At 55.0% G+C, this 18,194-nt stretch overlaps 5 protein-coding genes across 5 annotated transcripts; 2 read left to right on the forward strand and 3 right to left on the reverse strand.

Annotated features, from left to right (window-relative positions):
• Nucleotides 1–2,235: 2,235 nt before the first annotated feature.
• On the reverse strand, nt 2,236–3,513 carry CORC01_00324 (uncharacterized protein; the record flags this gene model as incomplete). The annotated part of the gene is made up of 1 exon (XM_022611982.1): nt 2,236–3,513. The coding sequence occupies one exon, from the start codon at nt 3,511–3,513 to the stop codon at nt 2,236–2,238; it is 1,278 nt and encodes a 425-aa protein (XP_022481607.1).
• A 2,899-nt stretch (nt 3,514–6,412) lies between these two features.
• On the reverse strand, nt 6,413–8,907 carry CORC01_00325 (uncharacterized protein; the record flags this gene model as incomplete). The annotated part of the gene is made up of 2 exons (XM_022611983.1): nt 6,413–7,413; nt 7,467–8,907. 2 exons carry the CDS (start codon nt 8,905–8,907, stop codon nt 6,413–6,415), a joined length of 2,442 nt encoding a protein of 813 aa, XP_022481608.1.
• Nucleotides 8,908–9,367: 460 nt separating this feature from the next.
• CORC01_00326 (uncharacterized protein) lies at nt 9,368–11,821 on the forward strand (the record flags this gene model as incomplete). Its single annotated transcript, XM_022611984.1, has 5 exons — nt 9,368–9,416; nt 9,484–9,739; nt 9,789–9,924; nt 9,980–10,267; nt 10,319–11,821. The coding sequence occupies 5 exons, from the start codon at nt 9,368–9,370 to the stop codon at nt 11,819–11,821; spliced, it is 2,232 nt and encodes a 743-aa protein (XP_022481609.1).
• A 798-nt stretch (nt 11,822–12,619) lies between these two features.
• On the forward strand, nt 12,620–16,680 carry CORC01_00327 (FAD binding domain-containing protein; the record flags this gene model as incomplete). Its single annotated transcript, XM_022611985.1, has 9 exons — nt 12,620–12,771; nt 12,825–12,904; nt 12,958–13,468; nt 13,526–13,560; nt 13,615–13,828; nt 13,884–13,957; nt 14,018–14,298; nt 14,399–15,018; nt 16,368–16,680. The coding sequence occupies 9 exons, from the start codon at nt 12,620–12,622 to the stop codon at nt 16,678–16,680; spliced, it is 2,280 nt and encodes a 759-aa protein (XP_022481610.1).
• CORC01_00328 (uncharacterized protein) lies at nt 16,381–16,962 on the reverse strand (the record flags this gene model as incomplete). The annotated part of the gene is made up of 2 exons (XM_022611986.1): nt 16,381–16,660; nt 16,925–16,962. 2 exons carry the CDS (start codon nt 16,960–16,962, stop codon nt 16,381–16,383), a joined length of 318 nt encoding a protein of 105 aa, XP_022481611.1.
• Between the last annotated feature and the right edge of the window lie 1,232 nt (nt 16,963–18,194).

The raw sequence follows: 18,194 nt of genomic DNA on the forward strand, positions 1-18,194 counted from the left end.
GGGAACACTTCGGCTCTGAGCATTGACGGTAGCATCGAGCCAACGCAGGAAGGCAGAAGTGAGAAGAATTCTTGGACGAATCACCCGCTCAAGTTGCAGGGTAGATCTTGGACCAAGACCGCGGAGTACCACGCAGGTATGAAGCTATTTTCACGGTAGCTTGGCCTGCGGCGCTGCCGAACTGCGAGCGCCCCGGGTTGAGGGGAATTCAAACTTGTTCTTCAACGCCGTTCCAAGACAAAGAGGTTGTTATTTTTTCAAACTTGGGCCCCCCCCCCACATTTCGGTGATCATTGTCATTGGTGCGCCGTTTTTCTATCAATCGTATTGCTTCGAGCCAGGAGGCCGTTTGAAGTTGATGGATCGAACGACACTCCCGGTCTCGACTTTCCTCATCCGGGGGGTACATTACGTATGTTCCGGAGGGGGGGAAAGTTCGTCGGCACGTCAGTCAGGGATCCCAATTAGGGATTTCCCCATAGCAAGGCAACCGGGGCCAGACCCGGACTAGCACAAACAAGCTGGCGATGCCGGAAGGAAGGTTAATTCGCAATACGAAATACCTGGCGTGCTAGCGAAAGGGAGGAAAGAAGTTGAGCGTGGGTCACGCCGAGAACCATCACAGCTACGTCACTGGCTCGTGGCCGAGGCGGGTGGGGGTGGGAGGTTGGGTGGATGTTCAAAAATTCCGCATCGGCCGACAAAGTGCCTTCGCCATTCGTCAATGTCCTCCGGAGTGGGTAGTCCGGCACCTCGGACCCCACCACACACCATTCACCACCAACCAAGCCCCGTCCCTTCTCGCCCGCCCGTCTGTCATCCCGTCACAAGGACGTCCAGCGCACAGCGAACTCTCTCCATTCCACGGCGCCGAGTCTGCTCCCTGCCGCCATATTCCTTGCTCCTAGGGCTAGCGTTCCGTGTCTCTGATCTCGATCCTTTCCGGACGGCCGGCATCGTCTTTGCGTGGGAGACACCTATCCACAATCGCCAGAAGGACGAGGACAGTTCTCTGTGCGATGCAGCAGACGGCGCGGACAGACCGTCCCATCAGACTGGTTAGGGAAGGACGCCTGCCCCAAGGTGCATGGGGCTTCCAATATAATGCTACATGCTGGTCCGAAAGCCTGCCCCGAGCTTTTCTCCATCCTATGTACGAGGACACGCCGTTGGGCGAGTCATGTTTCAGCGAACCATTCTTTCACCGAGCTCACCGGGCTCGCCATGACCAGCAAACTTTGTTGACAAAGTCCCGTTTCGAGCGTTTAGGCGGAGCCGTCTCCCGAAATAAACGATCTCCAGGGACGTTTGCTTGCCCTAAACCAGCGATCACGATAACCTTACAACCTTTTAACAACATTCTTCCTCGTGCCTTTAGATTAAAGGACATATAGGGATGGATGATCCCCACCACCTGTCCCGGCGGGCTTCACGCCGCAACGCATACAGAGTCCAGAAACCCCCCAGTTGACGAGCTGGGAACATGCTCGACCGTCAAGGTAGGATAGATAACTTGCGCAAAACAGTCGCATTCTTCCAACTCCGGTGTCTAATTGAGGCGCAGTGCCCACGGCTCCCCCGACTCGCCGCGCGCCCGTCGAGACACGCTGACGGCCCGTAGCCCGGATCTGCCGAAATTTTATCGTAATGGGGCCGTAGGACTTAGATGAAGAGAGCCCGCTTCTGTGGGGACTAGATCCGTGCAGACATAGGCGCGTCTTGCCAAACGTCATGAGAGAATTTGAAATTTCTATTAAAAGCAAAGCCGGTGGCCTCATGTTTGACAGTAATCAGTCGCCTGCTTGGTCGAATGCTCTCTGGATTCTGGACCTGCGTCTAGTACGACAAACGTGGGACTAGGCACGCGATGTTTAACGCTGACCGTGATAGGGCGACAAGGTGAGACGTCTCAATTCGGATTGCGTCAGGGTGCTTGACTCTGCTACTTTCCCTTTTGGGAAGTATCCCTGCTGTTGGCGGTGCCCATGACCCCATGACTGAAGATTTATATTGGCGACGATTTTATACGCCATGCTGTCTTTTTTGCAGGTGATGGGTTTGTCTGCCATTGTGCTTGGGCAGCTCTTGTCAGCGTTGCATTGCCTAAGGTAGCTAAGAAGAGGTCCAACACAAAGCCGCATCTCAAGTGCGCCGTGGCTTTGAGGGCGTCGATGGTGGTGTATCTGGTTTGACGGACCATAAGCCGGCAGCGAATTTCCATTTTATACATTTTCTTCATCTGAGCCTCCCTCTCCATGTAAAATGCTTCTTCGGATCCGCCGCCAACTCCCTCATCGCTTGAACATCCCCCATCTCCGACCCATTCTCAATCGTACCCGCCTCAACAGCTAACCTGGCATACTTGACGGCCTGCTTATTCCTCCCAAGCAAGTTAAAGTTCAGCGCCGCGGTCGTATACGCACCCGCCAGCTTCGACTCCAGCCTCTCCTCCTTGTACAACTTGAGGAACCTCTCCACCGTAGCCACCGTCACCCTGGCCCCGATATCCGAGAGCTGCCTCTCCAGCTCCTCCACCTCCATCAGCCGCTGGTCCGACGCTGCGGCAAGCTTCTTCGGCAAACTGCACTGCGAGCACCCGCACTCGAAGCCCCACGCCCTCTTGGCACGGTGCTGCCGCACGGAGCGGACGCCTAGTTGGTCCAGGTATGATATCGTCAGCTCCTCGCCGGGTTTGACCGGCCTGACGACGGTGGTGCGGTGCCGGAGGCCGTCGATGCGGAAGGCGACGTTGGGCCTGCAGTCGTGGTTGTACCGCGACACCTCGGGAAAGTTGCCGTAGTGGTGGGCATCACCCTGCGCGCCACCGCTGCCGCCGTCGCCGCCGCCGAGGTCCATCTGGAATGAGTTGGTCGCCATGATGTCGCTGATCTTGTGGCCGCCAAAATGCCCATTCTGGCCGAGGAAGGTCTTACGGGTTGCGGCCGGCAGGAACCTCGCGACGCCATCGAGCAGGAAATGCCGCTCTGCTGCCGGCGTGCGTTCGATGAAGGCGCGGTGGGCGAGGAGGACGGGGGTCTTGAGCATGACCGTGTCGCCCCGAGCGAGGGTTTTCTTGGCGAGCATGCCGAGTCCCTTGCCCTCTATCTCTGCGATCTGGAAAGACGGGTTTCGTGACGACGGATCCTCTTCTGGGTCCGGAGTCTGCAGTCCCAGTTCCAAGCTCTTTATCTTTTGCACGTTTTCTGGTGTCGAGACAACGACGATCCCACGACCGTTTGCGAAGTCGCGGTTTGCGTATAGGCAGTAAGGTCCTGCGCACCCATGTGGGCCCGTCCATCCTACTGGTTCAACCTCTGTCGTTTCGTTCCGTTGCCTCTGCTTGGTCTCTGCGTCTTGCTTTCTTGCTGTCGTGATATCCCAATTCGAGCATTCTAACAAATTCTCGAGTGGTTTCCAGGGACAGGTTCGAACGCCGCGCAAGTGTATTCGGGCCTCCGATGCGACCGTGTAAGACGCGAACGCCAGGGGGAACATTAATGACGAAGGCAGCATCCTGTCTGTCTAGATACGCAAGAAACCCGCGACCCCGGGAATCTCTCTTTCTGTCAAGTGTATCATGGGATGAATTATATTTCAGTCAGACGAATGACGTGAAGTTAAAGTATGCCGTCTTGAGGACTTGGGATGAAAAGCTGCCGCTTTCCGTCTGGCTGTCTTGGCATCGATGAGCCCCCCACCCGTTTCAGCAACGTTTCTGAAACTTGACTGGCCAGGAAATAAGCGCAACGAGGGCAGTTCTGCGGCTTGCCCTCGTCTCATATTCTTTCGGGGACGTAGCAGCCGTTGGCTCAGCGTGTCTTTACCAAGTTTCTTCGACGCGATATTGGATTGGCATCTTCGGAACATGGCAGTCTCACTTCGCTTGGCGAAGAAGGACCGGGTCAAGTGCAATTGCATTGATCAACAATTCATTTGATGGCTCTAGTAGTCCAGAGCCGATGTTTGGAATTTTATTCCTGACTTGACTCAGATTGCAACCCATCTTGTTGCTGCGGATGTTCGTCCCTCTTCTCCCCGGCCGTACATGATAGTGACGGTGCTACTCCTCACAACCTTATCATCCTTCGAGAGGTGTTCCGCGCTGGCAACCGGAAAAAGTAACGGACTGCTCGTCCAGGTGCACAACACTTTCTTCGCTGTCTCCCTTGGCTTGCATTGTCTGCCATCTTCTCTCTATGCCTGCGGGTATGACCAGAATATGTACACTCCTGTGAGCCACTTGGGTCTGGGAGCTTACTGAGCCAGATTTCTTTGTCATAGAATGTTTGGAGATCCAGACGTATCACAGCTTGACCAAGATCTCGCAGGTCTTCTTCGAATGTCTAAACCCATGCTTGAAGGCCGGGGCTCCGTATACTGTCGAGAACACTTTTCAAATCCCTCCAATTCCGCAGGGATTTATCAATTAATCTGCACGCTTTCGAAAGCAGTCGCCGGGCGTCTGAAAGCAGAATATTGGGAGTTGTCGTCCGGCGTTGTGCCAGGTGATTTCCCTCAAGTACCCCGCGCACGCTATTTCCTACAAAAACCACATGTAACAGATTGCAATAGACAAAGTGTACATTGAGACCAAGGTTGACTGGATGTCTCGTTATGTCCAGGATCCCTGTCGCGCTGTCAAGGAGCATTTGACCCCAGATCGCGCGATTGCCGCCTGTCTCGCGGCTACCCTGACTGGGGAGAAAGATTGGAGCATCTGTTCGCCGTCTCGACCTCGCAGCAGGGGATCCATGCTGGAAGACAGTTGTACTGAATTTTGCTTCAACCGTAACGTGGAAGCGATGTCTTGTCGAACTTTGGCAAGGGAAACAGTGTAGCCCACGCCGCTGGATCGGGTCACCAAGACACCAAGTTCGCGTCTCAATTTGTCATCAACGACCCAGGAGCCCGAGTCTCCCGCGCGAAAGCCTGTCAGCTTGAGGCTAGCAAAGTATGGTCCTTGCAATGTTCGGGGAATAATCGAGTCCCGCGAGATCATATCTTAAGTAGGGGCGTCTGCTTCCACTATCCAGGTTTCTTCAATTCTCTCGCCGCCGCCGGAAATCATGAGAGTAGGATTTGGGAAAAGGCTGCAACGCACTAGACTGCACATACCGGAAACTACCCATACCGTCTTCTGGGATGGCAGCTTATCCGGCTGATCGTGGTACACGAATGCTTCACCTAAGTCAGGGCAGAAGCCTTCGAGGGCTGCTGGGCGGGCTCTCTCCTTGTAGTAACACAGCTCGAGAGGGAAGAAAACATGTCGATTTTCGGGCCTTGACATGATCTTGTGGAAGAGCTTCCATTGGAGGAGGCTCCATAGGGGGCATGCCCATAAAGGGAGGTAGGTTCTGTCGAAGGAGGTTGTGTCGGAGGTGCCTCTCTAAGTCCTATGTTAGAATCCGCCATACACTCTACCAGCCTGTTATCTGCATCGCTGAGAATGCCAGCGTCGTCGGAACCCGGTTTCTCAATCAAGGGATTGGGCTGGTGTACAGCAATTTTCGCAACTGTTCGTTCCTAGCCTATCTGGGCGAAGCAGAATGTGATCCTATGAAGAATGGGCACCGCGACTCTCTCTAGTGGGATCTGAGACTACACAATCCTTAGGTATCTATGACTGCTTCGGTCATGAAACTGGAGAACCGTCTCGGGGCCACTGGCGACGTTGTTGGCGGCCGTCCAGGTCTGGATATCGTACTGTGACTGGGCAAAGGACGCCGGCAAATCATTCTGTAGACCGTGAATACACCGTGTTCCCGACTTGCGGGTCGCGGCTTTGTAAGCTTATTTATCATTCGTCATCATTGCGACTAGCTAGCTAGCAGGCCAAAAGTCAGACTCTCAGGAGCCGAAAATCTATCTTCCTCCGCGTCTCCGACCCATATGAAACCCTCGCACATGGAGGCATATGCAGGAGGTATCGATCCGTCCAACGCCTCAATGAAGTAAAGTAAAGCCAATGATAATCCATTCCCTCGAACACTTGAGCCTCGTCCGGTCTGTTGAACTGGAGAGAGGCTCTCTCCCAAGGGGGAGAGGCCTCGTCGTTGCAGGTAGAGCGAGAGCCAGAGAAAGGCTTGTGGTGAGGGGGATATGAGCGGGCGAGAACGTAGAATACGTCCCCAAAAACTCATTGTGTACTTTTCCATCCGGTACCATGCATGCAAAAGAAAGAATCAGAAAAAAGAGACCAAACTGGTATCTGGGAGCCTCCGCAAGCGCACTACCTAGCGGGCCGAGATGATCGGCAAAGCCAAACTGCACGGCTCTGCAAAGTTTATATACTGACAGGTTTCATAGGTGACTTTGATATGCTGCGCGAGCATTACTGTTGACGGCAGCTGGGCTGTTTGAGGCCATGGCGAAAGGGTTGAAGGAGCTATTTCTTTCCGGAGCTGCTGAGCTTCTAGCTGCTACCAGGCACCGGAACGGGGGTCTCCTTCTTGCTCGACTTGGGCTCGTCCGTCTTCTCAGACTTTCTCCGCTTGCGCTTCTCCTTCTTGGGCGTCTCCTCGGCTGCGGGAGAGGACCTGAAGGGGACCTGAGGGATTGGGACCGCGGATTCGCGACGAATACCGGGAGGCTGAACGGGTGTCTCCTTGCGGGACGAAGCCGGTTCATCAGCCTTGGACTTCTTCGAGCTCTTCGGCTTGGTCTTCGGCTGCGGGGTCGAGGTCTCAGGTGCCGGACTGGAGCCAGCGGGGAGGCTCGAGAAAGAGAAGCTCGGTTTGGGGATGGTGGGCAGCGGGATGGCGGTGACCTTCTTGGCAGAACCCTGAGCGACATCATCCTGAGATGAAGCGTCACGCTTGACCTTCTTGGCCTTCTCCTTGGACAACTGGGCCGGAGTGGATTCCTCTTCGTCTGTAGGCAGCTTGCGCTTGGATGCCTTCTTGGACTGGCTAGGGGTAGCGAGGGTCGGCTTGGGGTTGGATCCCACACTCGAGATGGACTCGATACTATCGCGTCGCTTCTTGCTCTGCTTCTCTTTGGTGGTGGGCAGAGGCTGCGAGTTGGGCACCTCAATGATGGTGGACTGAGAGTCCTGAACAGGATCCTTGGTGGCCTTGGACTTCTTCTTGTCCTTCTTCGAGCTCTTGGGAGTAGGCTCATCGATGTCCATGGCATCACCTGCAGGAGCCGCGGGCTGGGCGTGCTTAGACTTCTTGGTGCGGGTCGGCAGAGCGGGGGCGGAAGCCATCTCAACATCTTCGTCGGACGATTCGTCGAAGCCGATCTTACCCATCGGGGTGTCATCGGGGACACCAATGGGGTGGAAGCGAGCTCTCAAACCCTGCGGCTGAGGACGCGGAAGGTTTGGCTGAACGGGTCTGGGAGCACCAGGCTCGCTACCAACCAACTGGGTCACGCGCTTGACGTGCAGGACCTTGTCGACCTTCTTGGGGGCTAAGCTGTGGCGTTAGCGATTTGCTCGACTGAGCTTATTATGCTCTGCTTACCTGTCTCATAGCGATTGCCCTTCTTGTTGGGAATGAGAAGCTCTACCGCAGTGGCACCAACGTCAAAGCCGACAGTGTAGTCTTCCGAGTTGTGCTTGAAGATAGCCTCTCCCTTATGCGCCTTGTCCAAGGGGATCTGGAGCTTCTCTACAACATTAATGGGGATGGAAGCCGGTGCGGTGAAGTACCAGAGCTGCTTGCCGTCAAGCTTGGCTTTGGTGAAGAAGTCGGTCATGTCCTTGCCATCCTCATCGCCTTGCGCTTGTCTCAGAACAAAATCCTTGCCGACGAAACCAGGGACGTTGAGGTCCTTGCTGTTGCGTCTGGGGGCGACAGCAGCGGTCTCCTTTTCGGATTCCTCCTCGTCAGAGCTAGATTCCTCCTCTTCCTCTGCCTCATCCTCGGAGCTCTCCTCGTCGCTGCTGGAGCTTGCTTCGCTCGAACTGGTCGAAGCTGGCTTGGTTGTCTTCGCGCCATTGACCGTAGGCTTGGCTTTGGGCTTGCTCGTCTTTTCGTTGTCGCTCTCGGAATCACTCTCCGAATCGCTTGAAGAGGTTGTGGAAGTGCCATTGGTGGCTGGCGTCTTCTTTGCGGCATTCTGCGCCGGCTTCTTCTCGGTCGGCTCGCCTTCGCTCTCACTGTCACTCGAGTCAGATGAGTCCGTTTCCGCCGCCGCCTCATCTGCAGAAGACTCTCCGGACGAGCTCTCGGGCTTCACTGGGGCTTTCTTGGTGGTAGTGGACTTCGCGGTCGAGGTCTTGTGTTCGACGTCGCTATCGGCGACCTCATCGTCCTTGCCGCGCTTGGCCTTCTTCAGAGGGGTGCTGGCGGGTTTGCTTGACGCCATTTGACCATTGATCTTGGCGAAAAACTCTGGATTAGCTGGGCCATCATCATCGCTGCTGTCACTGTTGCTGGAGCTGTCGTCGGAATCGGAATCGGAATCTTGAGCGCGAGGATCGAACTTTTCGGCCTTAGCCTTCGCCTGTGTGTTCCGGGCGAATTTGCTCTTGGGCCGTGCGGACTCCTGGCCTTGCTTCTCGAGCAGCGCGCTCAGCGAGTGAACGCCATCAAGTTTGCGTGACGACATCGTGCCTGGGGTGATTCTGGAGGCAAGACGAGGCGCTGGCGAAGAAGCAATTGGGGGCGTCGAGACGGTGGGAATGGCTGCGACAGGAATTTTTCGAGGGTCTCGCAGAGATTCAGAAATCTTTGCAGGGATCGCACGGACCAGATATGGGGTCGCGGCGGTAGCGGGAACCGCGACGCGGTGAGAGCCAGCCCGCGTGCCTGCCGCGCTTCCGGGCATTTTAGGGTGCGAGGGCGTCGGCGTGGTTGTTCGGATGCGCATGAAGGATTTTCCAGCGTGGTTTTTCGGTGTGAGTGCTTCACCTCCCAATCCCATATCGCGATCGCGGGGTCCGACGGCTTCGACTGCCATTCCAGATTGACACCCTCAGTGCTCGATGGGCTGAAGTGTTGAGAGTTTGAGTTTGGTAGAAATTTAGCAAATTCTGCGAGTGAGTTTGGCCAGTTGAGGTTGTGTTGAGTTGAGATCAGAAAAGAAAAAAAAGGCTGACCCCGACGTTGGCAAGGTGCAAGAAGTAAATTGCGAGAGGCGGTCTCGAGCCGGGGTAGCTAGCTACCTTACCTGCCTTGTACGATTTGCGGAAGGTACGCGCCTGCCGTCCGGGGCGAGACCAGAAAGATTTGTGTCTTTCTGAGTGCAAGCTGAGGTCAACTTGAGCCTCTACCCGAAGCACGCATGCTGAACTTGCTCAAGAGGCAGGACCAACGTCGCTCCTGCCGTTTTCCGAGAGGTACAGACAAACCAATGGGATAATTCCGGGTTTTAAATCAATAGCGTGTAAGATTTTGTTTTTGGGACCAGAAAGCCCACCATGGCGACACCAAAGCGACGCAAAGTAGAAACATCTGAAGGCTCAAGGCGTGAGTTGTAACCCTTGTGCTGCTTTCAATGGCATTCTTGCCCAAGTGATGGCTAACAGCAGAACAGCAATGAGCGCATTTGCTTTGAGGCAACAGCTGCTTTCGGCGAGTCCGTCCTTGTCCCCAGCACCTCAAGCCGAGTCTCAGCCAGCTTCTGAGTCCCAGGCGTCAACTCCTACGTCCACACCCAAAGGACGGTCTCCCGCGAAAGGGAGATCATCAAAAAGGCTTGCTGCTGCTGATGAAGAAACGATCCAGCACACACCCAAGGCAACTTCTGGTGAGGTTGCATCCACGCCAACAGTACAAGCCTTGGAACCAAAGTATGATCTCCCTAGTTGAAGCAATAACCCCATGCTGATGACCTCACAGTAGTCCCACCGCAGATCCTGATGAGATCAATCCGGCGAAGACGGGGCCTCAGCAGTTCTCGACGTTCAGGCCAAGTAAAAGCAATTCTCGCAGAGTTGCAGGAGGCATCTTGGAGTTGAGACTTCACGACAGCGAGGTAAGCCAATTCTTCGCAAAGTAAATGATGCGAGACCTTCCACTGACAAATCAAGCGCTTTCTGGTGCTTGGAAGCTATGGTATCAGGGTTGTCGAAGGCGAAATCACCGTAGCAGGAGCTAGTATCCGACCTTCTGACGGCACCAAATGGGTTCACGCCCCTCACTGTCACGCGATCCCTGTACTGCGCTGCTCAGAGGAGACAAGACTTGAGCTTCATCCTCACCCGCAAGGGGCGAGCCTGCGTAAACTTGAGCGGCTGTCACCTCTCTTCCGAAGTCTGTGGCATGAGCCCGAGGGCAAACTGAGCAAACGAGGTGCAAAGACGGACACGTACAAAATTGTGAGTTGGCGCTATCGACAGTTTGCCTCATCGAATACTAACGGCTGATAGATTTGTACCTCGGAAGATGCGCCAAAGCGAGCTCTGATCCAGGACCTCCGTTCCCACCCCGCCTGGAATAAGAAACTGGCGGGGCTGACGAAGGCGAAGCCAGACCAGCCAGCTCTTAGCGTGATGCTATGCGGTCCAAAATCCTCCGGCAAATCCACCTTTGGCCGCATACTGGGCAACCGGCTGCTCACGGGCGCCGGCCAGCAGACGCGAAACCGGAAAACTCCCGCCTCAGTCGTTGTGATGGATCTGGATCCCGGGCAGCCAGAGTACACTCCGGCAGGCACAATCGCCTTGGTTCAGGTCAGAGAGCCCAATTTGAGTCCATCTTTTGCCCACATCGCCGCAAATGAACAGAATGTGACCATCATGAGATGCCACTCGATAGCTTCGGTATCACCTGCGTCAGACCCAGAGCTGTATCTGGAGTGCGCACTCGATCTCTTCCAGCGCCATCAGAACACCTGTAAAGGGCTGCCGTTGATCGTCAACACGCCCGGCTGGGTTTTAGGAACGGGGCTAGACCTGCTCAGCGAGCTCGTGTCGGCGATCAAGCCGGCCGAGGTGATTTACATGTCCGAAGACGGCCCTAGAGAGACCGTCGAGGGCCTCCAGACAGCATGCAAAGGAGTGTTCACGCTGCTACCCTCGCAGCAGTCAGAGTTCACTTCCAGAACCGCGGCGCACTTGCGCTCGATGCAGGCGTTGGCGTATTTCCATACCAAGAGAAACCCATCGAACCAGCTGATGTGGAACCCTACTCCTCTTTCATCATCGCCCCCGTTGATGGTCAGCTACAAGGGAAAGAACCGCGGTATTACTGGGATCGTCAGCTACGAGTATCAACCGCCGGCAGATCTTCTCGCGGAGACCATCAACGGGTCGATCTTGTGTCTTGTCGAGGCTGAGGACATCAAGGCGTTTAGTCGCCTGGCTAGAGAGAGTACTGACTCGTCGGCGGTGGCACATAGTGCTGATGTGATGGATGTTGATGGTGGCACGCCGGACTTGGAGGCAATCGTCGCTAGGACACCTGAAGGAATCCCGTTCATCCCGAACACCGACGCCCAAACTCTGGATCCACGGTACTCGCAAACGCTGGGCCAGGTGCTTCTGCGAGGCATCGATACAAAGAACGGCGCTCTTCAAATCATCACTCCGATTCCCCTGGAGCGCATCGAATTAGCCAAAGCGGCGGGCCACCACTTGTTACTGGTCCACGGCAAGCTCGACTCCCCTGGTTGGGCGTACACAGAAGACCTGTACTTCCAGTCCTTCAACGGCAGTGACATTGATAACTCAAAATACGATACCGTGGAAGTCATGGACGAGGACACGGAGAGCGACAAATCGGACGAGGAGCCTGAGAACCTCGAGCTTGCGGGAGATGTCAGCGATACGCCGTGGATTGAGGTCCTCCAGGGCCACGAGAAGCGCCCCGTGGGGTCACGAGTGTGGAGAGTCCGGCGCGATCTCGGGCGGGCCGGGCCGGGGGCTGATTGAAAACGATCGAAGGGACAACATTTACTGTACCTTGTAGAAAAGGATGAGAAGTGTATGTGTGATGGACGCACGCAATGTAGCTCCTTGGCCTTGGAGACGAAGGTGTAGTCAGCAGAGGCGTCCAAATATCCGTGTTAGCGGTGTGTTAGATACCGCTTACACAGCAGAATTGCGGGAATGCACCCCTGCAAAGGTCTAGAAGGCGACTTACATCCACATTCTACATGTCACGCACACACACCCAGACACCGTCCCTCCATCTCATGTGCGTCTTGCAATAAGGTGCATGCAGTCCATCCAGGGCGGATGCATTGCGAGTCCCTGCATTCCATGCTCCCAACCCCGCCAAGGGCAATTTACCCCACATCTTCAACGACGCCTATGAGTGTACCTTACTGTAGGTCCCCAGTTGTGCCCCTCCTTTCGACCCCTCCCCCTCTTTGTCATGCTTTCTCATCGCTTATTTCCCCAAAAACCTTACCTAGGCAGCTTCCCACGGCAGTTCCCTGCGGACGGGTGGTGGTGCTGTAGCTGGGCACACCAAGACGATGATGTTCCGAACAAGCTTCAATCATTGGACTCGCATTTCGAGGGATAAATCCGCCCCGGATCGTCGAGAGATAAATCCGCCCGGAGTCGTCGGGAATCAATGTCTGGCGCATTCATCTATCATTTAATACCTTGAAAATAGAAAGTTGCTTACTTGTCCAAACTCTCCCTTCTCTGCTCCGGATACGCCTTATTTCATACTGCGTCCATCTTAGTCTATCGAAGAACCTGAACTAGACAGTGCACAACATGACTGAGCTTCCAGAGAGCAAGGTCGATGTTCTCATCATCGGGGCTGGCCCGGCTGGGCTGATGCTGGCTCTCTGGTTATCCAGACTTGGTGTCAAGACCCGTATTGTTGATAAAAGGACCGCCAAGGTCTACTCTGGGCAAGCAGATGGGTAAGAGAATTGACCGTTTATCTGGAGATTAGAAGTGCTAATACACGTCGCAGTTTCCAAGTAAGATCTCTCGAGATCCTGGACAGTTTTGGCGTCGGGGAGCATGTATGGAAAGAAGCGAATCGCATGCTTGGTAGGCACAACCTCAAGCCCTAGGTAGAGAAGTCTGACTTACACACCACGCAGAGGTCAGCTTCTGGAACCCCGATGAGAACGGAACGATCCAGCGCAGCGCCAAATCGGTAAACACCATCCCGGGCCTCTCCCGCTTCACCGAATCCGTCCTCCACCAGGGCCGCATAGAGCAGTTCTTCATCGACGGCATCCGCGCCTCCTACGCCTCCGACAACCAAGATCCCCTCCAGGTCGAGCGCATGGTCATCCCGACCTCGCTTGAGATTGATGCGTCCGCAGCCGAGGACCCGGACGCGCACCCCGTGACGGTGACACTGCGGCACCTAACGGAGGAGGAGGCGACGCCCACACAGAAGCTGAGTAATCTCAGCGATGGGCTCTTTAGGAGTAACCTCGCCGACGACGATGTTGCGGGGATTCTGGATAGGTCCAAGGAGAGGGAGACCAGGGACGAGGTTGTGCGGGCCAAGTACGTCGTCGGCTGCGACGGGGCGCACTCGTGGACGAGAAAGGCGCTGGGGAAGGAGTTTGAGATGAAGGGGGAGAGCACTGATGCCATTTGGTGAGTGGTTGTGAGGTGAGGCGTGATGAGGCGCTTAGCTGACGTTGTTGACCACAGGGCTGTGATGGATATTGTTCCCATCACCGACTTTCGTGAGTGTTCACGTCCGACACGACGGCGCAGTACCTTATACTGACGTGCGATAGCCGACATCAGATTCCGGACCATGATTCAGCACACGGCCGGCGCTTTGATGATAATTCCCCGCGAGAATAGGATGGTCCGCCTCTATATCCAGCTGAAGGAGGTCTCAGCCGGAGGCGGCCGCGTCGATAGATCCCAGATCACCCCGGACCTCATCTTCAAGTCGGCGCAAAAGATTTTCAGCCCGTACAAGTTGGAATACCACTACTGCGACTGGTGAGTTGATGAGCTTCTCCGTGGCGCGAGCAGCCAGGTGCTGACATGACATTAGGTGGACGGCCTACCAGATTGGTCAACGAACAGGCGATCACTTCAGTAAACTCAACCGCGTCTTCCTCGCGGGAGGTATGCAATCAAACCTCTGCGCCTTTTCATTTCTTCTTCCCAAGAGCTGACCGGACTTAGACGCCGTGCACACGCACTCTCCGAAAGCCGGCCAGGGCATGAATATTTCCATGCAGGACAGCTACAACCTCGGCTGGAAGATCGGCCTCGCATGCAAGAACATTCTCCCGCGCGACGTCCTCTCGACGTACGAGCTTGAGCGGAAAAAGATTGCAAAGGATCTCATCGCCTTTGACGGCAAGTTCTCCAAGCTCTTCACGGGCGCTCCGCCCAAGGACATACAGAGCGAGACGGGCGTGTCCGACGACGTGTTCCAGAAGGCGTTCCACACCAGTCGGATGGTATGTACACACATCCCCCCCCTTTCATCCCCAAATCCCGGGTCCAAGGATTGTGACGGGGACGGAGCGATGATGGCTGACGTGAAGTGTGGTCTTGCAGTTCACGACCGGCATCGGCGTAAATTACCAACCAACCGTCCTCGTCGCCAAAGAACAAGAAGCCGACGCCAAAGATGAAGCCAACGCCCTCGCAAAGAGCGCCGCAAAGAGCACCCAGGCCCTCGCGACAAACTGCAAGCTCGGCCAGCGCTTCCCGTCCTACAAGGTCATCCGCCAATCCGACGCCCGCCTCTGGGAGCTGCACCACAAGCTCCCTTCCAACGGGCGCTTCCGCCTCGTCGTCTTTGGCGGCGACATCTCCCAACCACCGCAGCGCGACGCCGTCAACGCCCTCGGCGCGTGGCTGTCGCGTTACCTTCCCACGCTGCCGACGATCGGCCTCTGCCCCGCGTCGGACCCGCACAGCGGCTCGATAAAGTTCAAGACGGACGAAGACCCGTCCGTCGTGGACGTTTTGCTCGTGCACGCTGCGCCGCGGGACAAGGTGGATCTCTTGCGAGACGTGCACGAGACGTATCATCCGTTTGATAGCAAGCTTGGCTGGGATTATGACAAGGTATTTGTCGATGGGAAGACGTTTTACGGGGAGGATGAGAGGGCGTATGAGAAGTATGGCATTGATCCGGTCAAGGGTGCTGTTGTTGGATTGCGACCGGATGGGTATGTTGGTCTTGTCACTTCGGTTGGTCATGATGGATCGGACCAGGTACAGAAATGGTTTGATGGCATATTCCAAAGACCATGAGAAGATGACCACGGCTCATACCTTGGTTGGGAAGTACAGAACTGAGAGTCGTGAACAGGGAATGTAGCTCAATTAGGCTTTGCTGCCATGCTCTACTTGCCATGAAGACGCTCGTTATGAGCGCTTGAACTGTGCAATGTACCTAATTCGAGCATGCTCATCGAGAATTGGGACATGTTGGATCTCGAAAACCCTTGTGGACGTGGAAAGTTTGAGCCGAGGCACCCAAGGTAAGGTAGGCAAGGAATCTTCGAAGCTTGTAGGCCTAGGCCCAGAGATATGCATTCTGCGAGCCCTCGTCACAAAATAATCCAATGATCGCTGATGCACAAAGTTTGGGACTTGTACTGTCTGTGGGATGCATTCGGCCAGTCTGAGTCTATGAGGCAAACAACCTGGAAGTCTGAGGCAGTATCAATCCGGATACATCAAAAGAGAAAGCCAGATCCGGAAGAATTCTCCACCGATTGATGGCTTAGGCGGCGAATGTCATTGGCTGATCCGAGGTAGGGCAGCCCCTCAGGTTATCAGGAGATGAAGTGTGTCATTTTCCTACATGGAATTGTTTCTCCTCTCCATCATCTTACGCTTTTTCCTCACATTACTTAGACTTCCAACAAATCTACCATCTTCTTCACCTTTTGATCCATCATTTTCATCCATGGTATGTAGGCGCCTAGATGATAACACGTCCCAGGCGCTTCAAGAGAGCCGACGCGAAAGGACCACGCGTCGCAAATCGCTCCCCCGACGCCGAGTGATCCAAGCACGATACCACGTAGCCACTATACTCAGCAGAAAATATCATGACAGCCACTCGAAAGAAAACACAAACCTCCTCAATTACTTCTCAGAGATCACACCTGGCTCTCATCCCCGCGTGCATCTCATCCCCAACATGAGGTAGCAACCGTAGCATCGTTCTCGCCTTGATCAGAGACAGAAAAAAACCCTATCGATATCGCTCGCTCAAAACGCTTTCGTCGCTTCGTTTCCATCTTCTCATCATAATAAGCGTTTCTTCCAGAAGACCTGCTTTGTTTTTGGTGTTTATCCCTCATGCCAAACGCATGAGGGGGTGGGTGCCTTCGGCTGACCTCGGGGACGAGGGCATCCTTGCTATTTGCGGTCTCGCACGGACCATCACCCAATCCACCAGTGAACTTCGTCAACGGTGACAGGCGCTGGGGGGTTAGACCAAAGAGGGATGAGAGTCGCAGTGCCTTGGTATGGTATTGGCGGCCGACACTGACTTGACTTGCAGGGCGACCGCAAAACTATTCCGAGAATTGCGCCCCAGCACCTCGAAGGTCTTTGGTCTGACCATTATTGGGCTGAGCTTCGTCACCAGCGGCCCTTATAGCTCCGGGATAGAGCCGATCGACCATCGCGACTACGTCGGAGGCACGCTGGACTCGTTTTTCCTGTCGCTCATGGCCGCCAGTGCGATCACTGCTCGCGAACTCAAGGCCGATATCTTCCTCGAAGTCTCGGAGGCGATTGCTGGCTCCCTCCGCGACCTTCTTCTCCAGGGAAAGCTGTCCCCCCGAAGCACTCCTACGAAATTTCAACGTTAGCAAACCCGAACCGCGATGCAAGCGTCTGAAAACCATAAAGGATGGAACAAGGTGGATTGAATATGGGCGTGGAAAGAAGGCAGCCTCTTCCGGCATGCGGCCTGAACCGCGGCACGATTGATGCCGGCTTGGCTCAAGAACAAGCTCTGGAACCGCAACGACGGGCTGCGAACCCGTGACGTGACGGCCTGGAGCAGCCCCGATCAAATCTCAAGATGCTGTGAGGGTAGTGTTTGGCACTTACGTTTTGGCGGAGCCCTGCTCAGCTACGATAGAGGACATCCTGGACCTTGCTTGCCTCGGCGTTTTGCTACTGGTCACAAGCTTGGTCAGGGTGCGGTTGTAAGTGACGGTATATGTCGATAATGTGTGTGCAATGAGGTTGGGTCGTTCAAGTTTGAAGACGACACGGCAGTTCAGGAAGCGCTGAAAGGTTGTGTCGTTGCCAGGTAATACTGCGTGCGGTGTTGGGGAAGTCAGTCTGTGGTGATGTGGAACAGACGAGGACGGGGTGTGACGAGAGGAAGTATCTTGCTCTTGGGTTGATAGCCGTTGCAGCAGAAGTGTGACTTGAAGAAGGTAGATTTCCTTGACAATGCAGAGCTTGAGGAAGGCCAAAAAAAAAGGGACACTGGGGGTGGTGGTGAGGGAGCGCGGGACGCGCTTGGGAGAAGGTGAGAAAGACTGGGATACGTAAGAGTGGGAACCACAGACAGGTGCTGCTGCGCAGATTGGGGGAGGGGGAGGGGAACGACCAAATGTGATGTGCAGCAGAGCGGCGGCCGGTTTGGGCGAGAGTTTGCGGTGCAGCACCCATCTCAGTGGGGCCGTGGGCACATCAGGAACGCTCCTGGGTCCCCGCTCCCCATGATTTCCGTTCAAAACGGTCCCTCACTCGGACTGGGACTGATTGTTCAGGTATTGTGTCCCCGAACTAGGTACCTGATAGCCGATAAGGGGTAGAGTGCCACGATCGAGGAGATCAGGAAGATGTGAGTGACATCCTAATGATTGAAAGGATACGAGGCTACTCGTCTCTACCTTACCGTAAAATTCCATTTTCTTCATCCCTGCAGCACCATTGATGACTGAGGTATCGGAGACAATTCAGCGTGATTATATTTTTGCGTCCAGAAGACCTGATGACGGCCGAGACGAAGAGGCAATCCACGCTGACCGAAGAGCAAAAAACGTTCTCAGTTTCCCTAGATCGTCTATGAACACCCTTCCGCTTCATCTCCTCTGCTACTTGACGCTTTGCCCCATAGTGCATCGGTTGAAGCTGGCCCGCTGATTGACAAATGTTCACCGTTCTTGATGGAACCGGACAAATTTACACCAGCGACCCAGACAATAGAACGTCCCGGTGGCCTCCCACGTGCCAACCTACCCAAGGTGACTTGGTCGGGTCTGGTTTGTGAAGGTATCCGTAGCCCTTCCCAAAGGCATAAGCCTGTCCGTTTCAATCAACTAGACGTTTCGACCACGCTAATGGTCAGACTTTACCGTCGAGC

The sequence above is a fragment of the Colletotrichum orchidophilum genome (genome assembly GCF_001831195.1).
Source record: "Colletotrichum orchidophilum strain IMI 309357 chromosome Unknown Scaffold_2.1, whole genome shotgun sequence".
In the NCBI taxonomy this organism is placed as follows: Eukaryota; Fungi; Ascomycota; class Sordariomycetes; order Glomerellales; family Glomerellaceae; genus Colletotrichum; species Colletotrichum orchidophilum.